The 20090-nt window shown below is 44.3% G+C and overlaps 1 protein-coding gene across 5 annotated transcripts in view; it reads right to left on the reverse strand.

Moving 5' to 3' along the window:
- The window catches only part of ADCK1 (aarF domain containing kinase 1), a 117230-nt gene that overhangs the window by 24535 nt on the left and 72605 nt on the right, over nucleotides 1-20090 (reverse strand). For 4 of the 5 annotated variants that reach the window (XM_081173523.1, XM_081173524.1, XM_081173526.1 and 1 more), the window contains 3 exons: nucleotides 10287-10445; nucleotides 8833-8991; nucleotides 1863-1979 (listed from right to left, as the gene is read on the reverse strand). In XM_081173523.1, coding sequence (XP_081029649.1) covers nucleotides 1863-1979; nucleotides 8833-8991; nucleotides 10287-10445 — 435 coding nt within the window. The remainder of the gene's footprint in view (nucleotides 1-1862; nucleotides 1980-8832; nucleotides 8992-10286; nucleotides 10446-20090) is intronic. The other variant, XM_081173527.1, reaches the window with a different exon arrangement.

Raw genomic sequence — 20090 nt, forward strand, 5'->3', positions numbered from 1 at the left:
GGTTGTTACAATTGTGCAAAGACATGAAAATTCCTGTCAAATGTCCAATCCAGGTTTACCAGGACAACAAAGCATGTTTGGCTTTGCTGAATTCGGAAGGTTGTAAGCAAAGCACAAAGCACTTGCAATTGAAGTTGCAACATGCTAGGGAACATATTCAGAAGGGACTCGTAACGGTGTCCTATATGCCAGGTAATGAAATTCCTGCTGATGTATTGTCCAAGATTGTATCAAGGGATCAACACTGTACCTATGTACAGAAGTTGGGTTTGTACTGATATTGTACGAACACGCTGCCCAGTGATGTTCACAGAAAGGGGGAGGATGTTGGTTTCTGCTCTCTTCACTGTGCAGCGAAGTGCTTGTCACAAGACAATGTTTACATTCCACAGTCAGAGTACTGTTGGGTTTTCCCACGGGAATAGGAGACTGGATGTGACGTACACTGGTTTCCTGTTTTTCACTGTTCTCTCGGTGTTCTTCATTCCGAGGAGAAGGACGGTTGCTTCTCTGCTCCCGCAGAGGCAAGATGCATGTTTGTAATTTCTCAACATTGAACTGAAAATAAAGCAACGTTAAGCATGTGGCACGTACTGCTCATCATTCCGTTGTGCACAGGACTCTGCAATCACAACAGTTGTCAGTGAGTGCTTTTGCCTTCCCTGCAACAGTGTCCCCAAGTGAATGGCTCTCCTTTACTACACAGGAATGAACAGCAAACATGTAATCGGAATGAAAAGTGCCGCACTCAGGGTCAACACAAAGGTTGGTGCTGGATCTGCTCCCTGGCCCTTGGTGAACTCAATGACAGCAGACACAGAGACCCAAGTCTACTCTTCTCTGCACAGTCCTGCCCCTTCATTTGCATGGCCCCATCAAACAGTTCACATGGTAGGGTTTCTTAGTCACACCAGAATGTGACAGGAATGCTAGGAACTGTTATATACAGTGCATCTAAATGATAGCTTTGGAAGCATAGGAAGGCAATGAGGCAATGGTTCTAAGTACTGTACTAATTTCCCTTCATGCTGCTGGCAATTAGTGCATTAATGTGATTTGTGTGAGCTTACTTACATCTGTGAGCAATTCCTTCTAGTGGGAAGTAGGAGAATAAAGACATAACCTCTTGGAGGGCAATGAACACATGACTATATCCCCCCCTCTGGATATATTTTGGAATGTCTATAATTGACGCGGAGTGAACTCTGCCACAGAATAAAAAAAGATGAGAGGAGGGAGCGTCCAGACTCCGGAGACAGGCGGACAGACAGATTAAGTACAATTGATTTTGTGCCGGAGCTCTTTGATAGCTAGTCAACCAAATGGCATTTCGACACTCATCAATAGCACACAGGGGGGAAAGTAGGCAGCAGTGATTCAATCAGAATTCACTGACTTGGAGGAAGGCAAGGATGGCAGGCTGAACCTGCCCAGTTCTTGCAAATAAAGACTAGGTTCCTTTCCCATCGGACACAAACACTTAATCCCCCAAAAGCCAGCTATGTGCACCCAGTACACAGGAATCATTTCACCAGGCAATGAAATATGACCACATCTGGAACAGACTATGACATCTCTAAGCACACATCTTTCCTTTAGGAAATAAATTAAAAGAAAGAACTGGGACTTATTAACAAAGCATGGAACTGTATGTAAAGCTGTGCTGAAACTTCACTCATTTCATTTTGTGGGCCAAAAATAGTGCTTTTGTGGAATGCAGAAAGGGTTCCTACATCTTTTGTTTTTATTGCTATCACATTCTAAATTGTTTAATGTAAAATGTTTAAGGAATGGCCTATAAATACCAGATGGATGGATGGGTAAATAGAAAGACGGACAGATCTGGACAGAGGGAACATTACCTCATTGACATTGATGCAATTTCTCTCCATGTAGGCCTTGTCATTCACCTGCCCACCTTCCATGAACTCCATGAAAAGAACACGCTTTGTTGAGAGCTCCCAATAAATCTTAGGGATCTGAAAAAAGAATACAACTCTCTGAATACCGTGTGATTAAGGGGAACAGAAGAGAAAGTGTATATGCATGAAGTGCCAAGAAGTAGGAGAAATGAGCTCATCCAAGTCCTCGAAGGAAGAACACACAAAACTTTTGACAAAGGCCTTATCATAACTTGACATAAGTAAGCGCTCAGGGCAGGCCCTACCGTTAGGCAGAGGGAGGCTGCTACCTCAGGCAGCTGATACAGAGAGAGACAGGGAAGTAATGGAGGACAGAATTCTGTGTTCCTTCCAAGCAACCTGCCCTGCATACCTTAAACTAGCCTGCTGCCCTCAAACGTAGTAGGGGACACTGTCTCATCACCCACAATGAAACAAGAATCAACAGCTAGACAGCTTGTATGCATGGAAAGGAGGGGTGCCATCTTGTCCTTTGCCTCAAGCAGCAAAATGTCTTAGGCCACCTTTGTAAGTTCTCCATCTTGGTCCTGGTACCATCATTTCAGTGTGTGTGCGTGTGTCTGAATGTGTCAGAAAGCATATGGTTGGAATGATTATGAAAGCCAAAATGTGAGGAAAGGGTTGAAATCTTGGGGTGTCCTTTTAGTCTCTGTGAATCAGGTTTCCTTACTCTATCGGCTCTGTAAAATAAAGGCCAGCATTCTGTTTCTTGTAGGAGCCAGCCAGCCACCTTACAGACCAAAACCCTAATGATAAATAAGAGACACAGTGGAAAGGTCCCAGAATTCTGCAGACTCATGCTTTAGAGGAAAAGCAGAGCATATTGCGTTTTTTCTTTAAGCGGCCCAGAAGCAGAGTCAGTGATTTCTATGCCAGTTCAAGCAAGCTGGATCTTTCTGGTTTTCAAATGGAGCAAACTTGCCTGACTAACTTTTCCTCAATGCTATGCTAGCTGAACTAACTTCCGGTAAACGTAACATTCTGCTTGCTTAACAGACAGATGCAACTCACTCTCCAAACTTAGCTGGGTGAAATCCAGCTAAGTATAATGATAAGTAAATCCACTGAAAATAGCGGGCTAAAGTCCACTGATCTCAAGTTGACATTGTTGACATTGGTTATAAGCCTTTGAGCACTAAGGAAGTATTTCACACAGCACACAGCTAAACTATGGAATCTGCTCCCACAAGAGCAGTGGCAGACCTTGGGGTCTCAAATTTCAGCGGCGCCCTGTGTGATGCCAATATTCAGTGCCCCCGTGCCTCTCGCACCCATTCTAAGTAACAGGTATGGCATCCCAAGTGATGCCCCCAAGGCTGTGCACCCAGTGCAACCAAACTGGCTGTGCTCCCCTAAATTTGCCACTGACAAGAGGCTGTGATGGCCACAACCTTGGATGGTTTTATTAAGATGAGACTCATTCATGGAGGAGAAAGCTACCAGTGGCTACTTATGTTTCTATTTCCACAGCTGAAGGCAGTATGCTTCTGAATACCAGTTGATGGCTGCAGGAGGGGAGAGTCCTGCTGTGTCCAGGTCCTGCTTCTGAGCTTCTGATAGGCATCTAGTTGGCCACTGTGAGAACAGGATGCTGGACCAGATGGACAATGGCCTGATCCAGCAGGCTCTTCTTCTATGTCCTTATGCATAAGTCAGAGCTTGGTAGTAGAGCAAATGCTTTGTGTGCAAAAGATCCCTGGTTCAATCCCTGTAACTTCCAAGTAAGTCACAGGAAAAATCCTGTCTGAAACCCTGAAGAGCGACGGCTAGTCAATGTAAACAATACTGACTGACCAATGGTTTCATTCAATTTAAGGCATTTTTATATGTTCACATACTTATTATACAAGTGTGCCTGAATTCACCTGAGGACATGGCATTATCAAAGACCTGCACATGTGTGTCTGAACATGTCATGAATCTGCAGCGACCTGTGCACCTAGCATGGTGAATTTGTAACCCTTTTCAGGTTGTTTGACCAAACTGCAGGAGGCAGCAGAAGACAGGAGTGCCTGGCGTGCTCTGGTCCATGGAGTCACGAAGAGTTGGATATGACTAAACAGAGGGACGCGGGGCTTGCCGATCAGAAGGTCGGCGGTTCAAATCCCCGCAACTGGGTGAGCTCCCATTGCTCAGTCTCAGCTCCTGCCAACCTAGCAGTTCGAAAGCATGTCAAAGTGCAAGTAGATAAATAGGTACCGCTCCAGGTAAACAGTGTTTCCATGCGCTGCTCTGGTTCACCAGAAGTGGCTTAGTCATGCTGGTCACATGCTGTACACCGGCTCCCTCAGCCAATAAAGCAAGATGAGCGCCGCAACCCCAGAGTTGTCTGCGACTGGACCTAATGGTCAGGGGTTCCTTTACCTTTAACTTTAAATGACTAAACAACAACAACTTGTTGCATATGTCTGAATTGCAGAAACCACCGTCCAGGGGAGAGCCCACATCTCTTGTTTGTTATGCACAGTGCACACATAGCATTGTTCTGTCAGTAATAAATAATCCTAATCTGTATTTCAGCAGCGTCCCTCTGAGCACAGATGCAGCCAGGCTGACAAGACCCATGCACAGGCCTCCAGGCTATCACATCAGCTATTGGCAGGGGGGGGGTAGTGCCTCATAAATAGGAGGATCCTTGCAAAAATCCTGAGAGCGTCCCTTCCTGCATACAGAGCACCATTTTCAGTCGCGGCATCTTCCATTTCATCTGCCTGTCAGGACTCAAGTGAGATCAGACCTGCAAGCAGCTCAATGGATAGGCCAGAGACTCCTGGAGATGGCAGCTGAAGGGGCAAGATAGTCTGAGGCAGGCAAGTGGACAGAGCCCAAAGGGAGCAACCACATGTCTGAAGGCCCTGAGGCATGCAATGTAATCTGATAAAAGCAAGCAAGAAACAAAGGTCCAGTTGTCAGCAATGAAGGAGAAGAAAAGGCATGGCAAGGTGAGTTTAGATTGGCACAGAGCATAAGGCACCTGGGCCTAGCTGCCAGAATCCCTTTCTTTGAGTCTTACACCGCCTTCCATAAACCTATGTGCTAACTGATCTTCATTCCTGGTCTTTCTATCAGGTGCATCTAACAGCTGTCTTCCAACCACTGTTGGCCAATTACTGATTATCTCCCCCTGGTGTTTTTTCATCTTCTTACTGTGGTTTTCCAACTACTCCCATCACAGCACCAGTTGGGTAAAAAACGGAAAGTAGAAAATTGAGAGAGAGAGATGTCTCAACTACTTTGCTCTGCTTACTGGAACTTATTTATGAAGTGAAAGAATGAATGAACAAAATCTTGGTGAATTTAATGCTCCTTACTCCCAGATAAATGTGCACAAGATTGTAGGCTGAATCCTATACACCAGGGTTGGCTAACCTATAGCTCTCCAGAAGTTTAGGACTACAACTCCAATCATCCCTCACCATCAGCCATGCTGCTTGGGACTGGCGGGAGCTAGACTCTAACAACATCAGGTGAGCCAAAGGTTAGTTACTCCAACTATACACATACACTTGCCTGTTAAAATAATCAGGTATGTTTGGGATTGAGAGAACTATATTTCAATGCCCCACTCCAACTTCTTTTTCATGCGGAGTGGGGAGCCTCTGCCCTGGAAAAAAACATAGCTCCAAAATTACAGAAATTTCCATTTCTGTGCCACTGCCCCTTAGTCTAGGTTTGCAAACTCACTTTCTCAAGGGCTACAGAACTACAGCACTTTTCACCTTCTCTCAGACTATGGCACATTGCAGAATACTTGCTGAAGCCATGCATGCAAAATGAAAGGAAGGTACCTAAAGCTGTAGCCCTGTTCAGAAGAAGAGCTTGCTGGATCAGGCCAATGCCCCACCTGTTCTCCCAGGTGCCCGTGGTTAACAAGCAAGCAGGATTTGAGCACAAGAGAACTGGCTGCTCTGTGGTTTCTGGCAACTGGTATTCAGCAGCACTGATGCCTCCAACTGTGGAGGCAGAGCATAGCAATTGTGGCTAGTTGCACACTGATTCCCAGCTTCCCCAGCCCCTGCTGTTACCATGCGCTGGCTCTTAAATCCACTGATCCCAAAGCCTGTAGCTTATTTTAACCCTGCGTCAACATTTATCCCCATTCCAAAATTTACAGCAGCAGTCAATGGTCCTTATTAAGCTGTGCATAAGTCTCACTCGCACAAAGTCATAGTCCTTGGCAAGCTTAAATGATGCACAGACATTTGGCCTTAATGCTTGCACATGGAAACAATTTATCTCTGGCTTTACAACCTCAACTGGGTTCATGATAAGAAATCCACTTCCCTGCTGCGCTATGGGTGTTGTTGTTGGGGTTTTTTAACTCTGGGGGTAGGGGGAATTACCAGGAAACAACTCCCTTGTTGCCTTTGGGGTTGATGAAAACGTCTTGGAATCGACGGGTTGGACAGGGGAAATCTATTATTTAGCCATTTTTGCAGCAATTTGTTATTATTCCCTGAATCGATATTGCAGTGGCTCTTTAACCCAGAGAGGATGTGGGTCTCCATGGGGATTTGCTCCACACTCTCTTACTTGTTACAGCAGCAGCAGAGCTGCTCTCCAAGGCGCAACACTCTTGATAAACATTCGCTTAGAACAAGCCATCAGCCTTTGGCCTTTTGTGCCCTTTTAAGGCCTGTTTGCTAGCATTACACATGGAAGAATCATTGCAGAGCGTCGCTGGGCTGCAATCAAGTTTTGAAAGAGCTGGCATCTGTTTGGCCACCATGAGAACAGGACGTTGGACTAGATGGGCCAGCGGCCTGATTCATTAGGCTCCTCTTACATTCATGGGGCTCTGAATGTATGAGCAAGGCTTTTGCCTAATGTTTTTTGAGAGAAACAAAAGGGTAGCAGCAAATTGCACAAGTGCTTATGTAGGTAAAGACACACCTGCATAAGTGTGCCTGTTTGCAACATCCAGGTATGTGTACATGTGTCAATGAATGTACACAAAAGCAGAGGGGGAACACACACAGCACAGAGGGAGCAGCCTGGCTCATACGACGTGGGAGCTGCAACATTGCTCCTGTGCAGGGGCCTACAATCATTTATGAAGGCATGAACCTGGCAAGTGCACAGACCACTACAGGTCTATGTGCAGGAGCAATGTGGCAGCATCAGTATATGAGCACTCTACAAAGTTGGCAGCTGAGGAAATTCAGCCACTATCTTCACACATGCAAATCTATGTATTGGATTATACCGATGGTAGCAGTATACTCATATTAGTGTGCACATGGCAACCATGTGTGATTGCACTGGCCTAGATTGCTATAGGGGAGTGTGTGTGTGTGTGTGCGCGCACAGATAAGAAGAGTCCCAGTGGGTCAGAGCAAAGCCCATTTAGTCTCACAGCAGTCAACCAAAGGCGGACGATGGGGATGATTTAATCTCTATACCCCTGACATGTCAAAATGCCTTCGAAGCCGTTTGCAACAATAAAACTAGGATGCCAAAATGGCAGGCCCAAAAGCAGGACATGAGTGGGACAGCACTCTCCCAACTTGCGATTTCCAGCAACTGCTATTCAAATGCCTACCTCATAGAGATACACTACTGAGAAATTATTAAGGAATACAACCCCTGCTCTTACTTTTATTTCAGTTCCTTTCCATTGTTGTGAGGAAATAATGAAAGGGGACTTTTGACGGCCTAGTACAGTGGTACCTCTGGTTATGAACGCTTCAGGTTACGAGCTCTGCTAACCTGGAAGTAGCTGCTCCTGGTTGTGAACTTTGCCCCAGGATGCGAATGGAAATTGCGCACCAGAGGCACGTTCTCAGAACGGACCTCTGGAATGAATTAAGTTCGTCACCAGAGGTACCACTGTAGTTGATAAGAATAAATTCAGAGTGTGGGGGGACGACTTGAAATCTGTCCTAAGGAGCAGCAACAAGCCCTAAGATGATTATTAGGTTTGATTCCCTATCTTTCAACCCTGCAAAGAAATCTTGAACTGTTCAGAATGGTAGATCCCCACCCTCACCCCCAGCTGATCAAAGGAGATCAGGACACTGTCAATGCCAGCCATGCAACTAGCTTTCTGCTGAAAAGAGCAAAAAGGATATTTGCTTCTCGAAGGATCTCCTTCCCCCTCTGGTTTAGAACTATAATAATAAAAGTAGTACTAAACCAAGGGTTCAGGAAACTTCCAGTGAAGCATGCCCTTAGCAGCATGACCAACTGTGGCATCAGACATTATTTCCTTACAGTGCCAAGCGGTAGCCTCAGCAAAGCAGCAGCAGCAGCAGCAGCAGCAGCAGCAGGATAGGGATGTCTCCATTTTGTTGTTGTTTTAAACTTATTCTGAGTTCTAACAAAATGGTTATGATGCTCTTTCCTAGTATCCACACTGCCAGGCTTATAACGTCAGGTCCTGAGACTGATTCTGAATTGCTAGCTGCCACCCCAGAATGCTCTCAGCCTGAATATTCAGGCAGCAGTCAGGCAATTCAAGAGAATGTTCTGTGCATCAAGAGGCCACCCATTGCTCTAGAACTCAGTTTTCCTGGAGGACCGAGTTTACGTGGAGCTGTTGTACCAAGGCTGAAATAATCGTTCAGCACAGAAATTACTGAGCTGTGCAGAGAATAGTGTCCCAGCTGTGTTCTTTGCCGTTTCTGCTGAGGCGCCCAAAACTAGTCATTAAAAATTACTACCTCTTTCTTCCTCCAGGCAGTGCCTGCAGGACCAATGTAAGACACACACACACCCTTCCCTGCTATTCTGGTGAGGGCCAATGATATCCCTACGATATCTTATTCAGCAGCATCAGCAGAATTACATTCACTTTCGATACCCCACCCACAAACCCCCAATAGCAAAGTAAAAGCAACACTGCCCCTGCTGAATGCCAGTCTTACACTCACTCATAAGATTGCATGCAGATTGCATGTGTACCCATTACCTTTAGAAAGTCAAACTTTCTGAGCATGTGGGCCACCTTCTCAGCATTCCTCCCTTCGTTCAGGAAGTCCAGCTCAAGAGGCAAGTTCTTTTTAGATTCTTCAACTAACCACATGAATTCAAAGTCTGGGAAGATTTGCTTCACGGCTGAGACAAGGACCTAGAACCAAGTAGTCGCATCGTAAGTTTCCAAAAGGATCCTAAACCACATTGCAGTACCAGGCAGCAACAGGAAGCCAACACTGAAGGTCAAGCTAGGTCATGATGGGAGAAGTTCGATGTGGGGAGTGGCTTCTAATTTCTCAGTGATAGGGGTGTGCATGTGAAGGGGGCTTAAGCCACAGTTTACCTCCCTGAGCACTATTCTCCTCTCCGGTGAGCTCCAATGACAGAAGTGGCTTCAGATGACTGGATAAGCGGTGCCTAAGCTGCGCAGAAGGCTCTAGTGTCGAAGCAGCTCATCTAATAAAAATGATGATTGATGGAGTAAAGGTGGGTAGAAAAACAGGTATGTGGATTTACTATCGTGTTTTAATGCACAGTTGGGGAATCTCAGGCCCAGGGCCCAAATGTGGCCTTCAAGGCTGCTGTGTTTGACCCTTGAAAGTTTCTCCAGGCCACAGCCCTCACTGGCCCTGCATCACACCCTGAGTGTTTTCACCTGGGTGAAAACTCTGATAATGCCCCTTCCTTAACTGGATAGAAGACATGGAGACATGTGTCGAGTGTGTGTAGAAACTAGCCTTCTGTAGAAAAGAAACATTTATATTCACTGCTCCACTTCTGTTTCCTCTTCCCTCCACCCCTAATCTTCTCCAAAGGTTTTCCCTACCCTCTAGAGTTGATTATAAGGGTCTACAGGGCAGAGAACATGGGGGAAAGTTCTGTTCTGCTAGCATGCATCTTTTCAGCTAGCAGAACAGGACCATCACGACCAAACAGGACACTGTATCTGTATTGGCTTTGGAATTGCTTTTATTGTTGATGTGTTTGTTGATGTTTTTACCGTTAATCACTTTGGGATGTCTTGTGGGAAATGATTTATACGTGAATGAAATCAATAAAATTATTTTCTGAGAAATGTTAGCCAAGCGCTAACTTCTACCCATGTTATTTCTCTTTCCGCAACATCTGGGGGGAAAATCTGGAGCCTAGCTTAGCTTAGTCAGTAGAGCATGAGACCCTTAATCTCAGGGCCATGGGCTCAAGCCCCATGCTGGGCAAAAGATGCCTGCATTGCCGGGGGTTGGACTAGATGACCCTTGTGGTCCCTTCCGACTGTGCTTCCATGATTCTCATGCATGTAACAAACTAAAGACAACCCTTAATGAAGCAAAAGGAAGCATGGTGCTGGCAGAGCTCTGAAGATCCAGCCCAGCTTTTGAGCCTGCCTGTGCCAAAGGTGAAACATGTCCGTTTTGTAATGGAGGCAGATACATGAATGTAGCCATTTACCTCCATCAACAGTATATCCTTTGAACTCTGTGTTTGAACCTTCGGGTGCTGGACTTTCACTGCAACGGTCCTCCCATCGTGCAGCACAGCCTTGTGGACTTGGGCCAGGGATGCCGCCCCCAATGGAGCATCTTCAAAACTTATAAACAACTCATTAATCTGCAAGGGGAAGAAAGAAGGGAAGCTGTCAGCCTCCTAAGAAACAGCCCGCAGGTATGCTTTGGATGCAGAGAGACATTAATTACCATAGACAGACGGAGAGCCCTGACAGCCTGGGGAATGCAACCCAAGCTTCCTGTTCTCTCAGTATATTTCAGCCAGAAAAGGTGTGTGCCTTTCAATAGGCAAGCTTCTCGGCGAAAGTGGGTAGTCAGTCTGGGTAGGGTGGTCAGCTTTTTGCTCAGGCAGTGCTCCTGCGCTTTCAGCAGCTGCATGCCAGGAAAAAAATTATAGTAGGTGAAGTTTTTCCTGTCACAGCAGCTCCATAATGGGGTAAGCTGTAACTACTGAATTCCTTCCTGGCAGTTAGCAGGTAAAATCGCAGGGAACAATTTAACAGGCAGAAGCTACACTGCATTTAGAGTAGCCATGTGAAGATGTCCACAAAAGCTACTGAAGAGGGGAAGCCCCATCCTCTTGCCTTCTAGCCTCTTGTTAGGCTAGCGAAAGAAAAGAAAGGCTTCAACGAAGGAGGCTGGCAACAGAGGAACAGAGCACACCATCTCTCTTCTGACAGCCCTCTGCATTTCCATGCTGTTTGTGAGGCAGGGGAGTCTCCTTTCTTCACAGCCAGCACAAAACCCAAGCCAGCTTCTTGGAGAAGCTTAGCAGTGGAGCATGAACTTTGCATGCAGAAAGATCCTGGTTCAATCCTCAGCATCTCCAAGTAAAAGTGGGAATCTCCTGAGTCTGAAACCCTGTAGAGCCACTGCTAGTCAAGGTAGGCAGTACAGAGGAGGGAGACCACAGGTCTGATTTGATATATGGCAACTTCCTAATTACTATAATTTATTATATAATAATTCTACCTTTCCTCCAGGGAGCTTATGATGACATACACTCCCCCAATTTTGTCATTGCAACAACCCTGTGAAGTAGATGGGGCTGAGGCACTGAGCGTTAAGGCCGAGTGGAGGGTCTGAACCCTTGTCTCCCCCATCTAACACTTTAACCACTACACCACACTGGCTCTCATCTCATCATGGCTGCAACTGACTTGGTACAAGGCACCTTCTGATTTTCCTCCAAGCCAATGTTCCTCAAACTTGGGTCTCCAGCTGCTGTTCGACTACAAGTCCCATCATCCCTGATCGCTGGTCCTGCTAGCTAGGGATGATGGAAGTTGTAGTCCAAAAGCAGCTGGGGGCCCGGCTTTGAGAAACACTGCATGTAAGCTGACAGAGAAGGGGAACTGTTTCTCCCCCACTACCCCTCTGGTCTGCATGGAATCCCTGACCACCTGTGGCTACCAGGCAAACTGTTAAATACAAGGCTGCATAGGGAGGAAGCAAAACTGGATCAGTCAGATAAAGCTTGCAGGTGTGAAATGAGGCTTATCAGACACCGGTGGGGCTCCAGTGCAGAAGCTGCCCTTCAGAGATATTATTGTATAGCTGGGGAAACCTTCCAGGGCCATCTTGCCTCCCCTCCACAAGGCCAACCCAATGTTAAAGCAAAAACAGCCAATAGAGTTGGCTTAGAAGAAGACCGCCTGCTCCCTGCTTACACAATATACAAATCTCACCAGGGCCAGCAGTCAAGGAACACATAATTTATGCAGAAATGGAAAAAAAAGAAAACAAATGGAATGCTGGTGCATTTTTATATCCCACTTTTTTACACAGTAATTAAAGACGGGAGCTGCGGCAAGCCGGCAATTAAATATGAATAAAACACTTTTAAGCAGAGCCTACATGCAAAGCATTCAACAGAAATCTTTTGTGTTGATGAAGCTGCAGGGGGAGGGGAGAGAGAAACACCATCTCTGATGGAGGCCTACATGCCTACATGCAGCTGCTGACAGCGACTTTCCCTCCCCTCACACACCGCTGCCTCTCTTTCCCCATCGCCCCCACCCCCACCCCTGCTTCTTTTACAATAACTATTACCAGCAACAAACTGGCACATTTGCAGCAATTAGATTCAAACGGAGTCTCAGCCGCCTCCAGTAATTCACAGGCAAGGCGCCTTTTATTTATTTATTTTATTCCTCCGGCGGCAAAATCAATTAAGTAGAACAACCACATTTGAAAACGACTAGTTATGTGTTTTTTAATTACAGCAGATCCATGATTCAAACCTTTTGACATTCTTGCCTTCAGAAAGGAATTTCTTTCCCCTCAAACAGTTTACTAGATGTTGTTTCTTCTTCTTTTTCACTTTCAGATTTATTCATTTCCTCACCAAAGCAAATGATTGATTCTGCGGAGAGTCAGATCATGGCTTGAGGGAACTACTCATGTGGGCAGGGTGCTGTTTGGGCGGGTAAAAGCCGCAAGTGACTTTTACCTACACCTGAAACACCTACACCTGAGTAAAGGGTCCTGCCTCAAATGTAAAGCAGAGAGTATTCCACACATTTGTTGTCACACCAGTTTGTATCCAATGTTAGTCCTACTAAGAGTAGACACTTTGGATGCTATCCAGCTAAGTTCTACTCATAGACCACTGAAATTAAGGAACCTAAGTTAGTCATGCCCCTGAATGTCAATGGGTCTACTCTAGAACTGGATACAACCCAGTGAAATGAATGGACCTGCCTAACTTAGGTATATGAATTTCAGCAGGTTTACTATGAGTAGAAATTAGTTGTCTACAACTCAACACTTGGGGTACAACACTCTGAAAATCTCAGCTTGCTTCCTTTTTTTTTTAAACTAAGCCTCTAGCCCATAGGTTTGCAGAGGTGAATTTGAAAAGCATACAGGCTGTAATGAAGTAAAACAAGATGGTGCACAGAGCATCCACCGGGCATGGATAAATGGAATGTAGGGACTTCCATGGCTTCTTCTACCTCCCCATAACTCCTAAATTATATACTCAATTTGCATAGGGCATTCAGCACACACAGAGATCTTTTTGAACGTCTGTACTACCAGAGAACACTAGCTGCCTCCACTGTGCAGTCTCCTCAATATTACTTTGGCACAACAGCTTCCATTTTGTCTGGAAGTGATGAGTGGAGAGATCTAGCAAGCTAAGGCCAGATGAAGTTTCCCGCGAAAACCCTCCATTACGATTGCTGGCACTCGGTCTTCTTCCAGTTCCTAATCTAATCAAAGCAACACATTGGCCTTGTTTGCATTTCACTTTAAACCAAAGTTAAACATATGGTCTAGAGGTGAAAGCAGAGCATGCTAGGCTAAAATCACGGGCGCTTTAGTCCTCCCTGCTCTTGCTGTGAACTAAGCCCGCACGGCCATTAAGTGGGGCGAAGCCATGGCCTCAGGCAGCGGGTATCCCTGAGGTGGGCCCCAGAGGGTCTCCACCTGCCCTGCCACCTCCACCACCAGCAGAAAAGCATCATCAGCCTCACAGAGTGTGTAATATCTCACCTGAAACCGGTGAGGTCTCACCTGAAACTGATGCCAATGCTGGCATCACTTCTCCACTGGCAGCAGAGGCAGCAGGCAGGGTGGCCCAGGCGGTGGCTTCAAGTGGCAAAACAGGACATGCCACCCTTGTCACACCTGAGCTTGGGTTTATTTCTCTCCAAACAAACCATGAGCTGTTACCACTATTTGTCCTTGGCTTAAAACGTGTTGCTTGTTTGAGGCAAACAAACCACGAGCCCACGTTTGGACATAATGTCATGGTTTGCCTCAGCATTACGTGTAAACGGAGCCAGTAGTGACTACTTTACTACAGTGATAGACCATAAGGAAAGTAAGCATAGGGAAGCCAGGAAAGGAAAGAGCTCAGGCACCAAACAGGATTGGTGGAGTCTCCAGGAACTGAAGAATGGTGGGGAAGGGGAAGATATAGAAGCTACATGAACAGGTGTGCTGCTGAGATAACACAGCAGTGTGAGCTGCAAGACCCCAGCAGAGCAAATCATTCTCTCTCACTCTCATATACTGTCTATATATTCCAACACTCCCCAGTGCACCAGCTTCATAATGTGGGCCACTGCTTTTTTCTTTGCCACAGTATGGGCTTCCTTCCATATCCTCACCCTCACCCCATTTCTGCAACGCAGAAGTACTTGAGATAGCCTGGAAAGCATGGTCTCAAACTCTTTAAAACTGTATCTTGCACCACCGGAAGCCACAGCTCCAACACAACAGGGAGGAGGAGGAATGTATAAAGCCCACCTCCCCCTAAATCAGGGGCAACGCTTCTGCCCTGTGACACAGAGCCTGAGACCCTGGAGAGCGGCTGATGAACGGAGTAGACAATATTGGGCTACATCAGGAGTGTGGGGGCTCAGATCTGGTCCTCGAAGCCTCTTTATTCAGCCTGCAGGGTTCTCCCCAGGCCACACCAATCACTACCTCCTGTTCTACACCTTGCTTGAGTGCTTTTGCCTGGCTGGAATATGCGCTATATGGAATATGTGGTAACACCTCTTGGTAGCCTGGATGGAACATGGAGTGAAGGATGCAAACTTTTGACTTCTGCATGGCTGGAATGCTCCACTTACTTCTGCCCCTGGACCTAGACACCACTGGCATACAGCTCTTGTAAGCTTGCCAATGGCAGTACGTGGGCCTCGGGCTGAAAAAGATTCCCCACCCCCTGAGCTTGATGGACAAATACTGTAAGATGCTATAAAGCAGCTTCCTCTGTTACTACACCAGGTCTCAGGGAGCTTCTGGAGTTTCCTAAAATCCTCCCATGAAGGAACACCACCAGAATGTACCAACCCTGACCCTATTCCAAACTATATATTGTACTCAGCACTTGAAATTAAAGATTTATTATTCCACGGGCTTTTGCAAGACCTAGGCTTGTTGTGGCAGCAAATGTCAAGCTACAGCCACTCTAAACTTTAAACCTGGGCAGTAAATGAAATCCTCTAGTTCCCCCATCAATTTGTGCATTCTGTGCTCAGAAATCAAGTGTTGCATTGTTACCCCAGGAGTTATTAAGACAGCAGAAGTTGAAAGATTAGATTTATCGCAGCCGATAGTGGATTATGAAGAATAATTCATCATACGTCAGAACAAACAGCCCACAATTTATAGAAGCCGGCCTGAGCCTGTGAAATCTGATTGGACTTCTTCTTGACTAATGAATGCAGAGCTTAATTGATGAGACCCTAACTTGGCTGTCAAAAGTGCATATCTATTAAGTATTTTAAAATAATAATTTTCTAACATGTGGGTGATACAGCTGCTTCTCACCCCAAACTGAGACGCTGTACAGAACGTCTCTCTAGATAACAGCCCAGCTGGATGAGACGAATACCATTTAGTTCAATATCCTGTTCTCAGGGTGGACAAGTCAGAATCCTATGGGCAACCCTTAAGTAGGGACTGAGTGCAATAGCACTTTCTCTGCTTCTGATTCCTGGAAAATGGTATACAGAGGCATACTCTGACACCCTGGTACCTTCATTGCTTGGGACCAGGGACCTGAAAGGTTATCTGACCCCTTAAATAACAAACTGATCACTGCATGCTGGAGTGAGGGCCTTCTGCAGAAAAGATCTTACCAGGAGGTCCGTTCTGCCCAATGTAGAAATCGGGCCTTGTGTGTTTGGGGGCCTATCCTTTGCGATGTCCTCCCCTTGAATACTAGACAGGCATTCTGTTTTCTTTTCAACACCTATTGAAGACCTTCCTCCTTCAGCAAGCCTTTTAAGCTGAGATCTTTCCCACTCTGTATCTGTGCTGGGATTGTTCTTAAGATGTTTTTATTGCTTTGTCTCTTGCTGTTTGCCAACCTGGGCTCTTTTCTAAATTTAATATATAAAATTAATAAATTATGGTCAGTAATGATTAGAGCTAAAATACACATTAAATGGGCACACCTTTGACCTTTTACAGTAACAGGCTGTTGAATTAACACCTGCAGTGGTGCAGTGAACTATTTGCAAGAACCACCTCACTCATCTACACTGAATTCCTAGTCAGATATGGCTACCAGGCTACTGCTTAAATACAAGGCTCCCTAGTAACTGTGCATAACAGCAAACAAAAGAAGAGAAACTTCAAACTAGGGCTGGATAGATTGTCTTGAAACTGTGAAAAAATCTCAAGAGGACAGAAGACAGCCTGTTTTTCCGGTGATCAGAAGACAGGACTTTAGTGGTCAGCATAACCCCCTGATTATTGTGCTGAGCAGAAGCAGAATAAAACTGTGCAAAACAAATAAAGGTATGCATATTTTCTGTACTTGTATCATTTATAAATTTAGCTTTTTGTGATAAAAAAATTATTCTTTTTTTTTAACGAGCAAAGACTACACAGTCTTGCTTTCCACTTAACACAGCTTTGGCATACAACATAGTGCTGGCAGTTACCCTGTTTTGTTTTGATCCCCCCCCCCACACACACACAAATTGATGCTTCAGGGAACATGCTCTTTATTCCATCTCAATTTACTCTTGCTTATCATCTGTGCTCAGGCAAACACACAGAATAACCTTGATTAAGGGCAGATACTTAATAAAATGCAAAGCTAGCAATAAAAATCAGTAATCCTGGGCTGATAACAATGCCCTAATGTGATGATGCCATGAGGGAAGAGGTAGGAGATGGGAGCAGCAGTGATACCTAGCTGGAGTGCACATACAGCATGTATACCATGGTACTCTAAAAAGACTGGCCTGAATACTAATCCTAGCTCACCCATTAGACTGTTGGGAAAATCCAGACAAATAAACCAACATTGTGTCACGCTACCTTCTTATCTATCAAGGCCTGTTTACTTTACTATCTCTCCAGATACTAAATTTCTCCACAATTCAACATTATGTCTCCTTTCCTTCTGAGAGGCTTACAGTGGTGACATGTTTTAAAAATTGTGATGATTACAGCTTAATATAAAGCAATACAAATTATGGGTGAACCACATGCATTATTAATTTTAATTTAGCTTGTCCATGTCATTTTCGAACATTTGAGGTCCTAGGGCGGTATTCAACTATGTTTTACGCAGAGTAGGCCCTATGAGATAAATGAAGATAACTAAAATAGGGCCATTCAGTTCAATGTGTTTACTCCAAGCAACACCTAGTTAAATACCACCCATAGCTTTTAGCAGGAAGACTGTCACGCATCCTGGGAAGACACAGGTAAACACATTTTCTCATGGCAACTGTATGGCAACGCTTAAGAATTCTGCCCACATGGGCAGCAAAAGTTAATGCACAGGCAATAGCCTTCACTTGGGAAAATTTAAGGTGGACCAGTGCTTGCTGCAGGGTCTGCTCATTTGCACTGTGAAATCTTGAAACCCTATTGAGATGCCATGTGGATCCACCCAGAAGTATAAGGTGGTTAGCGTAGATCATCTCTTCTTCCAGCAGGCAGCTACCAATCCATGCAGGCAGTGCTTTTTTTCTTTAAAAAAAATGTTTAAGGGTACTCTCATTTTCCGACTCATTGAAATACTGCCCCTCAATTTGGCCAAACTTAGATTCACAAAATGTTTAGGGGTATGCGTACCCCTGCATCCCCCCAGAAAAAAGCACTACATGCAGGTCCTAAACAGGAGTGAGAAGCAGAAAATAATAATTTTGAAAGAAATCCTGATGAGATTGTTAGAGGAGGAGGAAGAGGAGGAGAGTTTGGATTTGATCTCCCGCTTTATCACTACCCTAAGGAGTCTCAAAGTGGCTAACATTCTCCTTTCCCTTCCTCCCCCACAACACTGTGAGGTGAGTGGGGCTGAGAGACTTCAGAGAAGTGTGACTAGCCCAAGGTCACCCAGCAGCTGCATGTGGAGGAGCGGAGATGCGAACCCGGTTCACCAGATTACAAGTCCACCACTCTTAACCACTACACCACACTGGCTCCCCAAAGAAAAGAGCAAATTATAAAAACCTGACAGATGCCCTGAGATACAACAAAATTCCTTATCGTTGGGAATATTCTGAAGGTGTATTAATTAATAATGCATGCAGTTCACCTGTAATTTTGAATGGACCAGTGACAATGATGGAATTCCGGCAAGCAATCTCACAGGCAAAAATTGGGAAGGCACCCACCCAGACCTGTTGGTCTATCAGCAATATATTATAAGAAGTTACGAGATTACCTAATACAACTATTAAAAGATATTATGAATATGACTTTAAATACAGGTGAGCTGCCAGAATCATGGAAGAATGCCTATATAACTTTAAGTCCTAAACAAGATAGAGATCCTGAGCAGCTCAAAAATTATCAACCTATATCTTTGTTGAATAACGATTATAAACTTTTTGCAGATATATTAGCAAATAGGCTGAAATGGTATTAAAAGAGGTAATTCATTATGACCAGGCCAGATTCTTGCCAAGAAGACAAATAAAGGACAATATTATGAATATAATCAATATAATAGAATATTTACAAGTGAGAAATGAAAAATAAGCAGCCTTAATGTTTTTAGGCGCAGAGAAAGCATTTGACAATGTTTCCTGGGATTTTATGCTTAAAGTTTTGGAATATATGAGCTGTGAAGACACTTTTATAAAAGGAGTCAAAGCAATATATACTGAACAGTCAGCTAAACTGATAGTAAACAATGTCCTGACTGAGAATTGCAAAATAACTAACAGAACGAGACAAGGTTGCCCATTGTCACCCTTGTTGTTTATATTAGTTTTAGAAGTACTGGCACAAAGAATAAGATGTAATCAAGAAATTAAAGGTATGAGTGGGATAGAGGCAATAGAAATAAAAACATTTGCAGATGACGTGGTGATATCTGTTGAAGGACCAATAGAGTCAATCTCGAAAGTATTACAAGAAATAAAAAAAAAAATGGAGATGTAGCAGGTGTTAAGATTAATAAAGACAAAACCAAACTCTTGATAAAAAATATGAATGATGAGAGTAAAAATAATTTACAAGATGTGTCAGGTTTAAAGATTGAAAGAAAAATTAAGTATCTAGGTGTATGGTTAACAGCAAATAATATAAAGATAATTATTTAAAAACCTAGGAAGATATCAAAAGAAATTTGCAAACTTTCATTGTTAGGTAAAGTGTTAACTATAAAAATGAATGTTTTATCAAGAATGTTATTTTTTGTTTCAATCACTTCCAGTGATTGGCAAAACAGATTGATTGTTTCAATGCATGGCAAAAAGATATCTCTAAATATATCTGGCAAGGGGTAAAACTGAGAATAAAATATAAAATATTGATAGATGCAAAAGAGAGAGGTTTCTCCCTGTCGGATATGAGATTATTTTATGAAGCATCTTGTCTTTGTTGGTTGAAGGAATGGATGACATTGGAGAATCCACGTATCTGACATTTAGAAGGTCATGATAATATTTTTGGTTGGCTCGCCTATTTGTGGTATGAAAAGGTGAAAGTACACAAAGGATTTACAAATCATATAATTGGGGGGGGGAGATGTATAGAGTATGGGATAAATATAAAGAAATTATTGGAGATAAAAATACCACTTTGGCTCTCACCGCTGGAAGCCATAGCGGTAAAGAAAAAGAATATGATGGAATGTTGGACAACTTATAGAAATTTATTAAAACAGGAGGGAGGAGAGTTTAAATTAAAATAATTTAAGGACTTATCAAGAAAGTTAACATGATGGATACAATATCATCATTAGAATGAAGCCTTTAAGAGAGATAGGAAACGAGGGTTTGGGGAACAAATATCATAATTGGAGAGAGATCTGTTG

The sequence above is a fragment of the Podarcis bocagei genome (assembly GCF_964188305.1).
Source record: "Podarcis bocagei genome assembly, chromosome: 1".
NCBI lineage: Eukaryota > Metazoa > Chordata > Lepidosauria > Squamata > Lacertidae > Podarcis > Podarcis bocagei.